At 40.3% G+C, this 15397-nt stretch overlaps 1 protein-coding gene across 1 annotated transcript; it reads right to left on the bottom strand.

Annotated features, from left to right (window-relative positions):
- Positions 1-12943: 12943 nt before the first annotated feature.
- LOC120068236 (pectinesterase-like) lies at positions 12944-15187 on the bottom strand. The gene is made up of 3 exons (XM_039019950.1): positions 14388-15187; positions 13939-14308; positions 12944-13795 (listed from the first exon to the last, which is right to left on the bottom strand). The coding sequence occupies exons 1-3, from the start codon at positions 15015-15017 to the stop codon at positions 13101-13103; spliced, it is 1695 nt and encodes a 564-aa protein (XP_038875878.1). The 5' UTR covers positions 15018-15187; the 3' UTR covers positions 12944-13100.
- Positions 15188-15397: the final 210 nt, after the last annotated feature.

Here is a 15397-nt window from a genome sequence, read left to right as displayed (position 1 = left end):
CTAGAACATACTTCCTAGCCTATGCATTGAATGTCCACTGTGTAACACACTCAATGCGCCTCTGCTGCGAACACTTCCTCACTCAGCTTCATGCCTCACACCACGTGCACATCTTGTAAATGCTTACATGCATTGTTGCATACCATCGATTGGTCAACTGCTTGCTTATTCTTCAAATGTAGCTGCCTACTTGTACATCCACAACACCATTTCCAAATTTCGACTTTCAAATTTAATAACTTCAAATCTAGTCATTATTTCACTAAATTTTCTTCTAAGAACTTACTCATAAATATCTTAACTTTCTTACCTCAAAATTTGAGCATCAAATTCCTCTTGATGAACTAGAAATTCTTCAATCTTTCAAGCTTTCCCGAGAACTCTTTAAGACTTGAATCCTCAGCAATTTCTTTAAACTTTCAACCATAGTTGTCCAAATCTTCCTTAGCAGCCCAAGATCATCTTCAACATCGATCGAGCTTCAAGTGGACAGTAACTTTTCTGCCTTAGCTTGAGTAAAATGGCAAAACAGATTTCCTCTTTTCAACTTCTACTTATACTTGGGCTTGCATGATTATTTAACTTAATCAAATGCCACCTAGCCCACTAACTCATAATTAGTGTTCCTAAGGCTGCACTTAGCCCACTAACGAAATGATTAAGCTGATCTTCAACTTTCACCTCACCGCATAGGGCTTGCATCCACTCAAGCATTTCTTGGTCATCACATATACCTAACCATCATCACATTATCTTGTCTTAGGCGTTTTCTTCAAACCTTACCCACTCATCCTCGCATGTTAACCTTTAAACCTCCTGGTCAACGTATACCTTACGACCCACCTAGCTTCCTACCTTAGTGCCCCTTTTAAGTGCCCACATAGGCAACTTAGCCGCTCGCATGCTGCTTGCACTATCCTTCATTAACCTCATTTGAGGCTTATCACATACTCCTTTTGTCAGCCTCGACCAATACCTCACTCGATAGCCAATCTAACTTCCATCATGGCCTTCTACTAACACCTTGTGCCATACTTAGCCAAACTTTTACCCTTGAATTCGTGGGCGCATGGCCTGATATGCCTTTTATCACATCAAGCTCTCCATTTCCCTTCTAAGTCTCAGGTTTTCCTTAGTTCATCCAAGAGCTACAGTATTCTATACTTAGGGAATTTCCTTCCTTCTTTTGATTTAGCTCAACGCCTAACCTCCCCTTACTTAAAACTCTCTATATTTTTACTAAGTGTTGGTTTCCTAGACATGCTACAGTATTCTATATTTTTACTAAGTGTTGGTTTCCTATATTTAAACATGATTACTTAGTAAAGTAGATTTAAGGGTTTACAGTTTAGATCAAAATGGTGACATTTTGTGGGTATAGTTTTAAAAAGTGAAACAAATTAAAGCAACATCATTTGTGCAAATCCAGCAATTTAACATCAATTGCAAAAATGATGTTATTTTTTTTTAAGCAAAATGCATGTCCTGTGACTACTTTAAGCTAACCTAGAATCAAGGTTAGTGCAAAATGACGTTGTTTTTTTTTTTTAATGGGCTTTGGCAAAATATTAGAAGTGTAGTTGTTCCATATCAAATTTGTTCAAGGAAGACATGGGTTCCAAGTACTATAAAAAGAGTTTATGCTTTTGGTTTTAAGTTGTCCTAGTTGGAAACACTCTAAGCTTGGGTGTGTTAACTCTAATTGAATTCCCTTTTGTATTCTTTAGTTTGTGAGAGTGAAATTAAAAGGTGTGAGTAGTATAAGAGGTTTGAGAAAGTGTTCTTGTAATTGGTATTAAGAGAAATAATTATTCTATGTGATTGTAATAAATTTTCACATAGTGGAATTTCTTGGTATGTGGTTCTTTTTCAGATTTAGAGTTTTTTCACGTCAATTCTTGTGTTTCTAGTTTTATTGCTCTCTTTTAATTTTTTGTTGTTGTAATTTTTCTACTTATTTCTGCGTAGTAATGGGAGGTTTTTTTTTTCCCAACAAGTGGTATCAGAGCTTTAGATTCATAATTTCTTAAATTTCTGAGTATGCTCTGTAGTTGCAATATTGTTCGAACTTCCAAATCAAAGAATTATGGAAACAGGAAGATATTGTGAATAATGTAGGTTCACTATTTGTTGATTTGTTAAGAGTGAAACAGATGTGTGTCAAATTTTATGAGTCCAATAGAGTTTGACGTGGAGAAATTTGATAGAATGATCAACTTTGGCTTGTGGCAAGTGCAAGTCAAGGATGTGCTCATACAATATGAGTGACACAAGTGGAAGCTAAATTGTGATAGTGGTCCATTACAGTTCATGGAGCAGATGTTTAAAGAAGATAATCTTCAAGTAGAAGTTAGACTACTGGAAATGCAAACAGTTTGGGCACATGAAAAGTAGAGGAGGTTCATCAAATGGCTCTAGATAAGATACTGACATTGTCTTTTTCAGGGAGACGATGACTTCCTCTGAAGAAGATGAATTCATCCTTATGGTATGTTCGCTTTATCATGATAGAGGATGTGATGTTAGTGGTTCCACAAGCTTGCATACAGGCATTGTCTTGGCAGTTATGCAAAGTGTGTGGTGAAAGTTATGTCGATGGCTGAAGAACTTTGAGGTGAGTCAAGTAGGTGGAAATTGCACTGCACCATAAATTTCTTGAAATTTATGGGAGGGAGTTGTAACTCCCTCCCCATTTTTCTCTATGATGGAAGAATGTAAAGGTTAGTTTTTACACGTCTTCATCTTCTTCACAAAAGACTGAAAAAAAAAAGTTCTCTATAAGTTTCTCTTAGACATTCTCTCCCCTAAAAAACTAATCCCCCTCTCTCCCAAAATTCCAAAAGCCTACAACTCCTTAGATTCTCATCCCAGAGAATATAGAAGGCTCTAATTGGTCGTTGCCATCTTGAGTCGAGGGTTTCGAGTTTGTGACAGGCGTGACCAATTTTGAAGAAAAGGAAATACGTGAAGAACTTTGTTCTTCAAAGGTAAGGATTTCTAAACTCTATTTTCCTTTTCCTTTATTATTATTGTATGTTGTAAATTTTCTTGATTTTGCATATTCTGTATTCTGTAAAATTTGTATGATTCTGTGAAAATAAAATTGGGACGATCTCTATGTTTCCACTCAGGGTCTTCACAGATTCGTTCATCCCATTTGTTTCTCTATGAGTATCTTTTTGTTTGGGTCTCATTTAATTCTTCAATAGTTTCTGCCAAAGAAATGACATTAGAAAGAAATCCTAATGATTAGAGCTTGACTTTCTCCTTGTTGAAATGGTATTTTAGCCCTAAGGCATTTTAGTCTTTTATTTAGCATCTATTGTCTAGGGTTTCTCTCAGTTTGGTTATTTATACTTGTCCTATGTTGAGTACCGTATATCAGAAAATTAAAAAGAATAAAATTCTCTCATCATGGTTTTTCTCCTTGATCTAGGGTTTCCACATAAATCTGTGTTTTTTCTTCTCTTCTACTTTTTCAATATAGTATCAGAGCATGACGACGAAACCCTAGCCGTCATCGATGAGAACAAACCAGAGACTCCGACAGCAACCTCCATTGGAACGGGGGGATCCATGAGCGTTGAAGTTGTTGCAGCCATATGAGAGGCCATTGAGCATTATTTTCACGCCGCGCTGCCTCAAATCATTTGATCTGTGACAGATCCAAACTCTAGCTAGTGGACTTCCTCAGCAGAATCGACCGATCAAGCCCATAGAACCGATCGACATGTAGATCCGAGCTCCAGCGCCGCGATTCAGCCACCGGCGTCCCTCTCTTACATAGCCATCAATCGAGATCTCGTCGTCCGCGACCCAGCCGAGCTCTCACGCACCGTTTTTCCTCATATTCAGCCGACGTAGGGAAAGCCACCAACAATAGGCATTTTCACACAGTCTGACTTCGCAATCCAGATGGCAACTGCTGATCTTTAGCCTCTATTCGTGAGTCAGCCGCTAGCCATAACACCCATGTCGGACTGGCCTCTGCCACGTGGATGACCCAACCCCCTCTGCCATCTCAGTCGGTCTAGCCGGTCCAACTGAACCCGGTCCAGCCAAACCAGTATGTTCAGACCATTCCCAGCCCTTTCTTTAGTCCTTCATCTAACCAAAAGTTTTTCATGGATTTATGGGCAAAACCAACCTACGAAAAAATTTGGTGGAACCGTCGGTTTTCAACAACAATTGGCAAACTTACAGTAGCAGATTTCAGCTCTTAGATCCACGACAAGTCCTTCGATTGGTTTTCATCCACATTCAGACTTCTCTTTGTGCTCAGAAACACCAGTAAATGCTTACTCTACTTTACCTGTAGCAAATATTATGTCTGGTTCTGTGGGAATCTCTGCAGGGATTTCTATTGGCGGGAAACTTAATGGCCAAAACTACTTCTCTTGGTCCCAATCGGTGAAAATGGTCCTTGAGGGACGACACAAGTTCGGGTATCTAACTGGAGAAATACCAAGACCGAACCCCGGTGATCCCCAGAAACGTATATGGAAAGGAGAGAATCCTTCTTCGCTCGACTTTGATAAACAGCATGGAACCCCAGATTGGGAAGCCGCTTTTATACTTAACTTCCACTCAGGATATTTGGGAAGCTGTCTAGAAGCACTATTCGAAGAGGCAAAATGCCTCATGTCTCTATACCTTGAGGAAACATGTTCACGAGTGCAAACAAGGGACTCTTGATGTAACATCTTATTTCAATAAATTGTCCCTACTATGGTATGAACCCCAAATCCTAATTTCTCTACTTGAGTATGTTCTCTACTAAGACTAGTATGATGAGTAGGTTGATGTGGAAACTAGTGTAGAATGGTAGAGGAAAAAGTGGAGATTTGAAGAAAAGAGGAAATTTGGAAGTTTAACTTTTGGGAAAATTTGGAAAATTGGCTAAGTATAAATTTTGTGTGTTGATGCATTGGAAGAGTGGTTGGGGATGGCATGCAGCTGAAGGAAGAAAGATGGAGGTGATGCGTTGGAAGGCAGTCCATGCGTCGAGTAGCCTCGGCCAGCGCCTATGCCATGCGTCGAGCAGCCTCTACCAGACGCCCTGCCCATGCATCGAGCAGCCTCGGTCAGACGCCCTGCCAATGCGTCAAACAAACACGCCCGTGCATTGAGCGCACTGCCGAGCGGCCACGCTCATGCACTGAGAGCCATGCCGAGCAACCATGCTGTGCGTCGAGGTGCCCTGCCATGCCGTCAAACGCACACCCTATGCGGCCAAACACGCCCATGCGGTCGAGCAAGCGAGCGATGGCCAGCATACGCCACATGCCCATGAGTCAAAGCAGCATGCCTATGCGCCGAAGCACCCAGCCAAGCATCAAGCCGCCGCACGTAGCCCATGTGGCCAAGCACGCTCATGCGTTGAGCGGCCAGTGAATGCAGCGCGTCTATGCGTTGGTGGCCAACACCATGTGCCCATGCCAAGCAAGTCGTGTGAGTGAGCCATGCGTCGAGAATGGACGTTTACCCTATGCGTTGGTGATGGTTAGCTCCTTGTGATGGCTAAGTTGAATTGTAATGACAGTGAATTGGCTTGCTATGCGTTGATGATAGGCTATGCATTGAGTATGGATTATGTGTTGAACATCCAAGAGTTGGACACATACAATGGATGAGATCAGCATGAGAACATCATCAAAACCATGTTTCTTCTTGGAAGGAAAGCCTTAAGCCTTAAGAATTTGAGGTGGTGGCATCTGATTGGAAGCTCACGCGTTGGCTACACAGGAGGAAGACACTTAGCTTGCGATGATCACAGCACTACGTTCATGGGGTGAGAAGGAGACACTTGGCCATGCAGCCAAGTAGATGGTGTCAACTCTGGAGAAGGTTTGGATGCCTAATTTTTAGTTCAAAATTTAGAAATACCATAAAAGGAGTGAGAAATTTGAGCAAACCTTGCGTTGGAGCCAAATCCATGCGTTAGTCATAGAGGACACATTGGACAGTGAGGTCTGAAGAGGACGCATCAACTTGGGACGAGAAGTTCTCCCAATTTACTTGTGCATTTGGAGTGATTCTAAAGTCACCTGAAAGCTATAAAAGTCTAGTTTTCAGGGTAGGGCTGTTGGAAAAAAAGCTCGAAGGGATCGAGCTGGAAACTGAGAAGAAGACAGAAGAGTCAGGCTGTCGAATCAGCTTATGCCAGTCTTGAAGATTCTTTGATTCCGGCCAAACCACGAGAAGTTCTGAGCTCAAATTTTAGGGTAAGCTTCCTGAGATGTTTTAAAATATTTTGTAGAAGGAAGTATCTCAAAATAAGATTTATAACTATGAGTAATTTGAGCTGAAAATTGAATCTGAATTCTAGGGGTGAAAAGGGAGCCCGAGGTAGAAAAGGGGGCTACTAGAGTGAAAAGCTCCTAAGCAATCAAGATGAGTGGCTAAAACGTTTTGACTAAAACATTTGCTTAAAATATTTGATTACAATGTGTTATAGAAAGCATGTTTTAAAGAAAAGTATTCTCATGCCAACTAGTTTTACAAAATGATTTCCATGCAAGCTATGAATTATGTTTTAAACGCATGCATGTGTGAGAAGTTGTTGAAAAGCAATTTATATACTCAGCATGCGTTAGTACCTTTAAAGCCATGTTTTATATATGTTATACTTTACATGCTTTAAAGAGATAGTCATTTATGACTAGTTTTACTTAAAATGCAATACCGAAGAACATTTGAGAAGGTATCCGCCCAATTAGATACTGAAGAACATTTGAGAAGGTATCTATTGGTACTGAAGAACATTTGAGAAGGTACCAAACCAACCGGATACTGAAGGACGTTTGAGAAAGTATCTGAACAGAAGTACCTAAGGTATGAGGGTACTTAGTATGGCCACGTGCATGTAGGTAGTTAAAGTCAGTGATTGAGCAAAAGGGTTCTCTCTTGATTAGCAGTTGGTGTTAGGATTGTTTTTCCCACAGTAAAGGTTATTCTCAACTGAGAAATAGTTTTACTATTTTATGATTAAAACAACTTTATATGTTTTATGCTTGGAAAATGTTTATACTGTAGTACAAGTACTGTAGAAGCTTATATTTCATTTAAACTCTTTATTGAGATTTGCATGAGAATCAATTATCTTTCTTAAGTTACTCAATGGGCGTAAGCTCACCCCGTTTTCAAATATTTTCTTTTTTTTCCCCCCACAGGTAGCAATCAAATCCTCTAAAGATAGCTCTGCATCAGCTCTGCCACTAAAGGATAAAGAGATTTGTAACCCGACTGTTTAGGTGGTTACTGTTAATATTGTACATATGTTACTGTTGTTCATATAGGGACTAGGGTTTTTGGGTTTTGGGACTTGTGAATCTAGTGTTGTAATGACTCTAAATATGTTATGTTTCTAAATTAATAAATTGTGGGCCTAAAGACATTCCGCTGTATATAAATTATATTTTGGTATCAGAGTTATTCCGCAAGAGTTATTAAGCAGTAAATGTCAGCCAAAGGGTTGATAACTGCAGCAGTCACACCCTTCTCTAGGCTAAGAGGGTGGTTCGGGGCGGGGTGTGACATATGGTAAGAAATGGATTTGTGCCACGAAGTCGTATGGAATTGTCCGTCGTCGGGGTTCAGTACTCAAAGATTGAAGAGGCGGACCGGGTATATGATTTTCTGGCTGGCTTAAACCCTAAATTTGATGGTGTCCGAAGTTGGATTTTGGGACAAAGACCAATAGCATCTCTGATGGAAGTATGCTCAGAAGTCAGGTAAGAAGAGGACAGAACCAGTGCTATAAGTGGCACTAGCATCACCCACTTAAACTCTGCTGTGTTTGGGGTCAAGTCCTCGGGACCAAAAAACGACAAACAGAACGGAAAGTCACCACCAATCTGTGAGAACTATAAGAAACCGTGGCACACCAAAGATCAATGCTGGAAGTTACACGGTCGTCCATCGAATGGCAAGCGACGGTCTGCGAATGATAAGTCTAAAACCGGTCGAGCCCTTGTCAGTGAAACAGGGGATGGTACTTCATCAGTCACCAGCCAGGTAGAGTCAAGTACGGTTTGGAACCAATTATCGCGCAATCAGGTACTTCTCAGTCTTTTAGCTTCTTGGTTGAAAGAGATGAATCTTGGTTTTTTGACTCAGGAGCAACGAACCATCTAACTGGATCATTTGATCAATTTCTCTCTTATTATCCTAGTATGGGAAACGAGAGAATACGAATTGTAGATGGGTTCTTTGCCTCCGTTGCTGGGAAAGGTCCCTTATCTCCAATTCAAGGGTTAATTTTATAGAATGTGTTGCATGTGTCAAAGATATCTTATAACCTGCTATCTGTCAGTAAAATAACCAGAGATCTGAATTGCAATGTCATTTTCTCACTGGAGAATGTTTTGTTTCAGGACCTGAGCTCGAGGAAGACGATTGACATTGCTCGACACAAGAGGGAGCTCTACTTCCTCTCGGAGGATGCTTCCTCAAGAAGTTTATCTAGCACTTGTTTACTGTCTTCTCTTACTATTTCTGAAACTGATTTATCGTTGTGGCATTTTCATCTTGGACATCCAATTTTTCATTATATGAAGCATCTATTTCCACATTTTTTTTCATAATCTTAATGTTTCATCTTTATCTTGCAATGTGTGTATTCATGCAAAACAACCTCAGGTGTCTTTTACTTCCCAGCCTTGCAAACCTTCCCAACATTTCCACCTGATACATAGTCACGTGTGGGGCCCATCTAATATCACAACGTCTCGGGTAAACGGTGGTTTGTCACCTTCATAGATGATCACACCCGTTTTACATAGGTGTTCCTTCTTACGGATAAGTCCAAAGTGACTACAGTCTTTCAGCAATTTTACACCACTGTCGAAACCCATTTCAATACGAAAATTGCTATCCTTCGAAGTGACAATGGTCGTGAGTTCATTAACCAACCCCTCCATAATTTTTTAAACTCTAAAGGTATCATCCACCAAAACTTCTGTGCCTATACACCACAACAAAATGGGGTGGCCAAACGGAAAAATCATCACCTTATTGAGGTTGCTCGGGCACTCATGATCCTTGCGTCCCCACCCTTGTATTTATGGGGAGATGTTGTACTCACTGCAACCCATCTCATAAATCGAATGCCTTCCCGTGTTCTCAAGTTCCAGACTCCCTTAGCTCATTACAAAGAGTCCTTCTCTTCTACCCGTCTTTTCCCAGATGTTCCTCTTCGGGTGTTTAGGTGCATGGTTTTTATCCATAATCATGGTACCCAGAGTAAGTTCGCTCCTGAGGCCCAAAAATGTGTCTTTGTTGGGTATCCACTCCATCAATGAGACTACAAATGTCATCAACCTTCTTCTCGAAAGTACTTTGTCACCATGGATGCCACTTTTCAAAAAGCTAAACCTTTATTTCTCGTTAGTCCTCTTCAAGGGGAGACTCCGAGTGAAGAGGCTAACACGTTGTCCACTTATTCCATTCCCGTAGACTTGTTTCTTGAACCCATTCCAGACACTAATGATCCCGACCCACCCATTCCTGACACTAATGATCTTATCCTTTCTACAAAACAAGTTCCTTGGATAACCTACTACTGGAAGAGTCTACGAAAGGAAATAGTTCCCGAAATAGTTTCTCCTATTGCTCTGCCAGAAGGTGTTCAAGAGTCGGAACTAGAGCCAGCTCAAGGTAACCATACTCTTGATAATAATAATTGAAAGTAATGTAGTGAACACTGGCGATGCAGCGAACTCTGGCGAAATTAGGGAGGATGATAGTAATGAATTTTCCCCTGATGATGTTCAGAAGACTGAAAATGTGTAGCAGATGAATACAGAGGAAAAGGGTAACAAGACCAGTGAGATTGATGCTACCCTAGACTTATCAATTGCTCTACGAAAGGGCGCGAGGTCATGCACCAAGCACCCTATAAAAAGCTTCTTATCTTACTAGCTCGTCAACAAGATTCAAGGCTTTCACCACTAGTTTGGACACCGTGACAATTCCAGGAAATGTGTACAAGGCTTTTGAAATTTCTGAATGGCGAACTGCAATTATGGAAGAGATGCGAGCCCTCAAGACCAACAAAACATGGTATCTAGTTGCTCTTCCTCGAGGTCACAAAACAGTCAGGTGAAAATGGGTGTTCACAGTCAAATACAAGTCCGATGGGACTCTCGACAGATATAAGGCCAGATTGGTTGCGAAAGGATTCACTCAAATGTATGGGGTGGATTACTCAGAAACCTTCTTGTCGGTGGCAAAACTCAACACTATTCGGGTTCTTCTCTCTGTTTTCGTGAACCTAGACTGGCATTTACATCAGTTGGACGTAAAAAATGCGTTTCTAAATAGTGAGCTGGAAGAAGAGGTATATATGACTCCTGTTCCAGGGTTTGAAGCGCAGGTTGAGAGTTAGGTTTGCAAGTTAAAGAAGTCTCTGTATGGTCTGAAACAGTCCCCTAGAGCCTGGTTCGATCGTTTCACTACCTTTGTCAAAACCTAGGGATACATTCAGGGTCACTCTGATCACATTTTGTTCACTAAGAAATCAGCACCAGGGAAAATAGCTGTGTTAATTGTATATGTTGATGATATTATTCTGTCAGGGAATGATTTTGTAGAAATTAACAAGTTGAAACAGAAGATGGCAGAAGAGTTTGAGATTAAAGATCTCGGTACTTTGAGATATTTCCTAGGCAAGAAGGTAGCAAGATCAAAGGAAGGGATCTTAGTGTCTCAGAGAAAATATACATTAGACCTATTACAAGAGACTGGGATGACTGGATGTAAACCTGCAGATACTCCGGTTGAGGTTAACAGTCATCTGGTAGAGTCAGTAGACGACGTCCCGATGAATAAGGAAAGATATCAAAGACTTGTAGAGAAGCTGATATATCTCTCACACACCAGACCTGATATTTCATATGCAGTGAGTTTGGTAAGCTAGTTTATGCAAGCCTCGTATGTGAGACACATGGAAGCTATTACTCAGATTCTGAGATATCTAAAGTCAACACCTGGAAAAGGCTTGATGTTCAGGAAAAATGATAGAAGATGCATCAAAGCCTATACAGATTCAAACTGGGCCGATTTCGTTACTGATAAGAAGTCAACCTCGGGGTATTGTACCTTCGTATAGGAAAATCTAGTTACATGGAGGAGTAAGAAACAGGGTGTTGTGGCTGAATACAGAGTTAAGAGTTTGGATATGTATGAGGAAATTTGGTTGAAGAAGGTATTAGTAGATCTCCATCAAGATAGTCATGACCCAATGAGACTCTACTGTGACAACAAGGCTACCATTAATATTGTTAATAACCCTGTTCAGCATTGACCGACATTTTATCAAAGAGAAACTAGACAACGGTAGCATTTGTATCCTCTATGTCCCATCCAGTTAACAGACTGTAGATGTCCTGACCAAGGGGTTACCTAGACAGACGTTTGACACTTGTATTAGCAAGTTGGGCCTCATTGATATTTACGTCCTAACTTGAGGAGGAATGTTATGTTGAAATGGTGTTTTAGCCCTAAGGGCATTTTAGTCTTTTACTTAGCGTCTACTGTCTAGGGTTTCTCTCAGTTTGATTATTTATACCTGTCCTGTGTTGAGTACTGTGTATCAGAAAATTAAAAAGAATAAAAATCTTTCATCGTGGATTTTCTCCCGTTTCCACGTAAATATGTGGTTTTTCTTCTCTTCTATCGCAAACCCCCCACAAATGTTTTTATCAAATGATTTTCATTTTTAGGCAAATTTTCTCGAGTTCCCAAGCGATGGAAGTCTTAAGTATATTCAGCAACAGTTCTTCCTTGGCACAAGTTCTAATACTGATTATACAAGATTTGTTCATAATTTGTTGGCAAGAACCTATCTTTCATCATCCCTTTTAATCTTTCATAGCTCGTGATAGGGTTTTTTCCACTTTAAAATCTGTTAACCTCCAAACTTTCCCAACAGGCTGATGCTCCTCCTCGAAATTTTAATGCCACTAACTGAACCTTCTCATGGTAAGGAGTATTGGCGTATTGGAAGAATCCTTCAACGTTCTTACCCATTCCAAAAAACCTTCTATCTCTCTCTTTCCATTGAAGGAAGGTATGTCCAACTTGACTTTATATTTCCATTCAATCACCTAGCTAATAAGAGATCCCATTCTTTCTCTTTCTTCTTCACTAGAAGAGTCGCTATGTTCATAGTTTCTCCTTGGGTAAGCTTGCTGTCTTGGAGGTTCTTGGAACAACAAAGGGAGTTCTTGATTGTTTCTTGGATGAACCTGTTGTGGAGCAATTGTGTTTTATCTTTCTTATGGTGGCAGCTTGTTTCTTGGTTGATTTTCTTGGACTTTCTGTTGAGGATTTACATTGTTGAAGTTGCTCGCCATTTGATTCAATTGCAAAGTGATCCCTCCCTATCATTCGGTGAATACCATTGGTGATAGGACAGCAGATGAAGTTGTTATTGCCGTTAATTGGCTTTTTTCCTGCCATCAGATCCCAGTCCTTCAGGCTCGGTTAACAAAATTGGTGTAACGCCAATGGTTGAACTCAAGAATGAAAGTTTTATTTGTTTAGAATGAAGGACTCAGGCAAGAGTTGGTTACACAAACTGTACTCTACTGGTTAGTAAAAGGTAACCGGTTAGTAACAGAAATTTAAAAGACAAGCTAAAAAAACTAAAAACAACTTTGTAATAGCGTTGTATTTTTAATAGCGTTTTCTTTTTGTTTGAACTTTGTAATACCGTTTTTCCACGTTAATTGGTTTGGACCGTGATTTTTGTTTTTAGTTTTATTGCTTTCTTTTTATTTTCTTTGTAATTTATCATAGTAACGAGATGGTTTTTTTCAGCAGTTTTCCCTATGCAACTCACACATGGTTCCAAGTTTATAAATACAACGCCATTTATGCTTGAATTTTTGCAACGGTTAAAATTCGTAATAACATAACACGATATTTGTTGCTAACATTCTTGTAAAAAATGAATGCCTTCTCAAAGTTGTGACCATTAAGGCCATTTGCAATTGCTTACAAAATACCAACTAAGATCTAAGGCATAATTGTTATAGAATGGGAAATCAAATAAATTATATTACATTCTTCATCAACAAGCACAATCCCTTATTTTTTTAGCCTTTCAAGCCCAAGAGGTAAGGCCCACCAGTGCCTGGAAGCCAACTTCCTCCTTGAAGAAATGATCCAGCAGTGAATTTCAAAGCTTCAGTTCTTGGAATGACTTTAACACCCTTCCATCTTACTCTCCTGTTGGTGTTAGCACCAGGTCCTCTGTTCCCATACTCCAAATACAAACAAGTCTCCAATGCAAAATTTCCAGACCATGGCATGTATCCATCCGGCTTAATGAAGTCGCCCAATGTAGTCTCCATGATCACAGTTCTAGCGTATTGCTTCCATGGGCGCCCCAAGTATGTTGGAATCTTGAACCTCTCAGCAAAGAGCTTCTGTTCTGGCACAATTCTGCAGTTGTGGATCACCAAGCCTGATACTTCTTTTGGATCGGCACGACCATTGGCTGTGACAGTGTTTTGTTGGTTGTCCATTGGACGACGAACGATGATCAAGGAGTTTTGAATGATGGTGGTTGAGTCGCCGAAGATGAAATCTACGGTGCCGGATATGACACAATTGCGGTAGAATTGACGTTCAGTTTGCACGTAGAGAGTGTCTTGGTAGCCATCCATTCTACAGTTAAAGAAGGCAGATTTGTCGGATTGGACTCTAAGGGCTACGGCTTGGTGGCCTTCAGGACCGGCTGTGTTTTGGAATCCCATGGATTTGCAAAGAAATCCTGCTCCTATGGCGACTGCAAGAGATAAATATGAGTAAGTTGTTATAGATTTAGAGGTCTCAGAGATAAAAGGATAATTTTACATTAAGACAAAGAGATTTAGAGGGAGAAAATAAGGAGAGGGCTTAGATTGAAATCAAGTATAGTGTGGCAGTTACTAAAAGTAGCAGTGTCTTGGGTGGTGTAGCCAGCACGGTTGCTCCTGCGACCAGTGACAATGGTTCTTTTTGGGCCATCTCCATACATAAAAATGTTTGTCATGTCTTTAGTCACAGTGACATATTCATTATAGATCCCTGCTTTCACGTAGATTACATATCTTCCTTTTAGGGCCTTTGGGTATGCAGCCAATGCAGCACCAATGGTCTTGAACTGTCCGCTACCATCCTTCGCCACCACTGCATTCGGTTTCACTCGACCGCCTCCTCTTGATGCCAGCAACTTCCTGTCTGCCCCCGACATCCATGTCGGGAACCCGTCGCTCCCAACCTCTATTGTTCCAAGGAGCTTGCGACCACTTGGTTGAACCTGTCAAAAAACTTTATTTTAGTGTGTAAAAAAAATGGGAACGTGGGTTAGTCTCCATCTAATCATTGTCCTTAATTACCTTGAATTGCAAGCCGAAGTTTTGAAGAATATCAGAAACTGTATCAACAATAGCAAGAGCATTACTAGTAAGCTTAGCAGCAATATCAAGACCATCTTGCATCTTCTGTTGAAGGTTTGGATCAAATTCTCCAAGTCCATCGAGACAAGATTGTTGATAAGAAATAACAGCAGTGAGCCAATTCTTAATATCAGCGACACGATCGGCGTTGGTGTGCAAATCAGGTTCGCCAACAGTTGTGTAAGATGCCTGCAACTGGGCAATGGCGAATTGCAATAAGTCCTTGCAATCCTCAACACCCATTTTGATACTGGCATTGTTAGCAGCCTCAATCATAAAGCCATCAGTCAAATTATAGCCCTTTTTAACCTCCTCCATAGTGGCAAGAATTGCTGCTTTAACATACTCCTTAGGGTCATCTGAAGAGGCATTATGAGCAACATTGGTAAGTGTATTTTGGCATTCTTCTTGGTAATTAGTATTAGAACAAATGGTTGAGACTGCCTTCATCTTTGGGGACAGATTCTCCGTCGTGGAATTATTGTTCTTGTTAACCACTGCAACAACTGCAAGTGCTACACCAACAACAAGAATAAGGGATATTCCAGGCAAGACCACCTTATTCACCATTTTGTTTCTTTATTTTTTGTCCCTCTTATATGAAAAGTTTTCCTCCTGCAAATGAGAATGATCAAAACCCAGATGAAAAGTGTTTTCCCACCATAGAGATGGGAAAAAGAAAGTGGGTTTTGTGCAGGAAGTACTTTTCTTTTCTTTTTTTTGGAGGTCTTTGTAATGATATTGAATGGAGGAAGGTGATGAGAAATTTGTTTGCATGGGAGAGATTATATAGTGGTGGAGTTTGCCAAAAATAAAAACTTTCTTTCTTTTTTAGTAACGAAGGTGCAAATTTAAGGGGTTTGTTGTTTATATTTAGTGTTTTTTTGACTAAGTTGGGATGTGGAAATCTTGAATTGGGATGGTCAATTTCAAATATACCAAAATAGCCA

Source organism: Benincasa hispida, chromosome 12 (genome assembly GCF_009727055.1).
Source record: "Benincasa hispida cultivar B227 chromosome 12, ASM972705v1, whole genome shotgun sequence".
Lineage (NCBI taxonomy): Eukaryota > Viridiplantae > Streptophyta > Magnoliopsida > Cucurbitales > Cucurbitaceae > Benincasa > Benincasa hispida.
Note: the sequence above shows the minus strand (reverse complement) of the source record. Positions and strands in the feature narration are given on the sequence as shown.

Bases quoted from the DNA above. Each gene is read 5' to 3' on its own strand.
- LOC120068236 (XM_039019950.1), bottom strand. From the start codon at position 15,017: ATGGTGAATAAGGTGGTCTTGCCTGGAATATCCCTTATTCTTGTTGTT. The intron at 14,309-14,387 runs GTAATTAAGGAC...GTTTTTTGACAG, and splicing joins ACTTCGGCTTGCAATTCAAG to GTTCAACCAAGTGGTCGCAA. The intron at 13,796-13,938 runs GTAACTGCCACA...TATCTCTTGCAG, and splicing joins CCAAGACACTGCTACTTTTA to TCGCCATAGGAGCAGGATTT.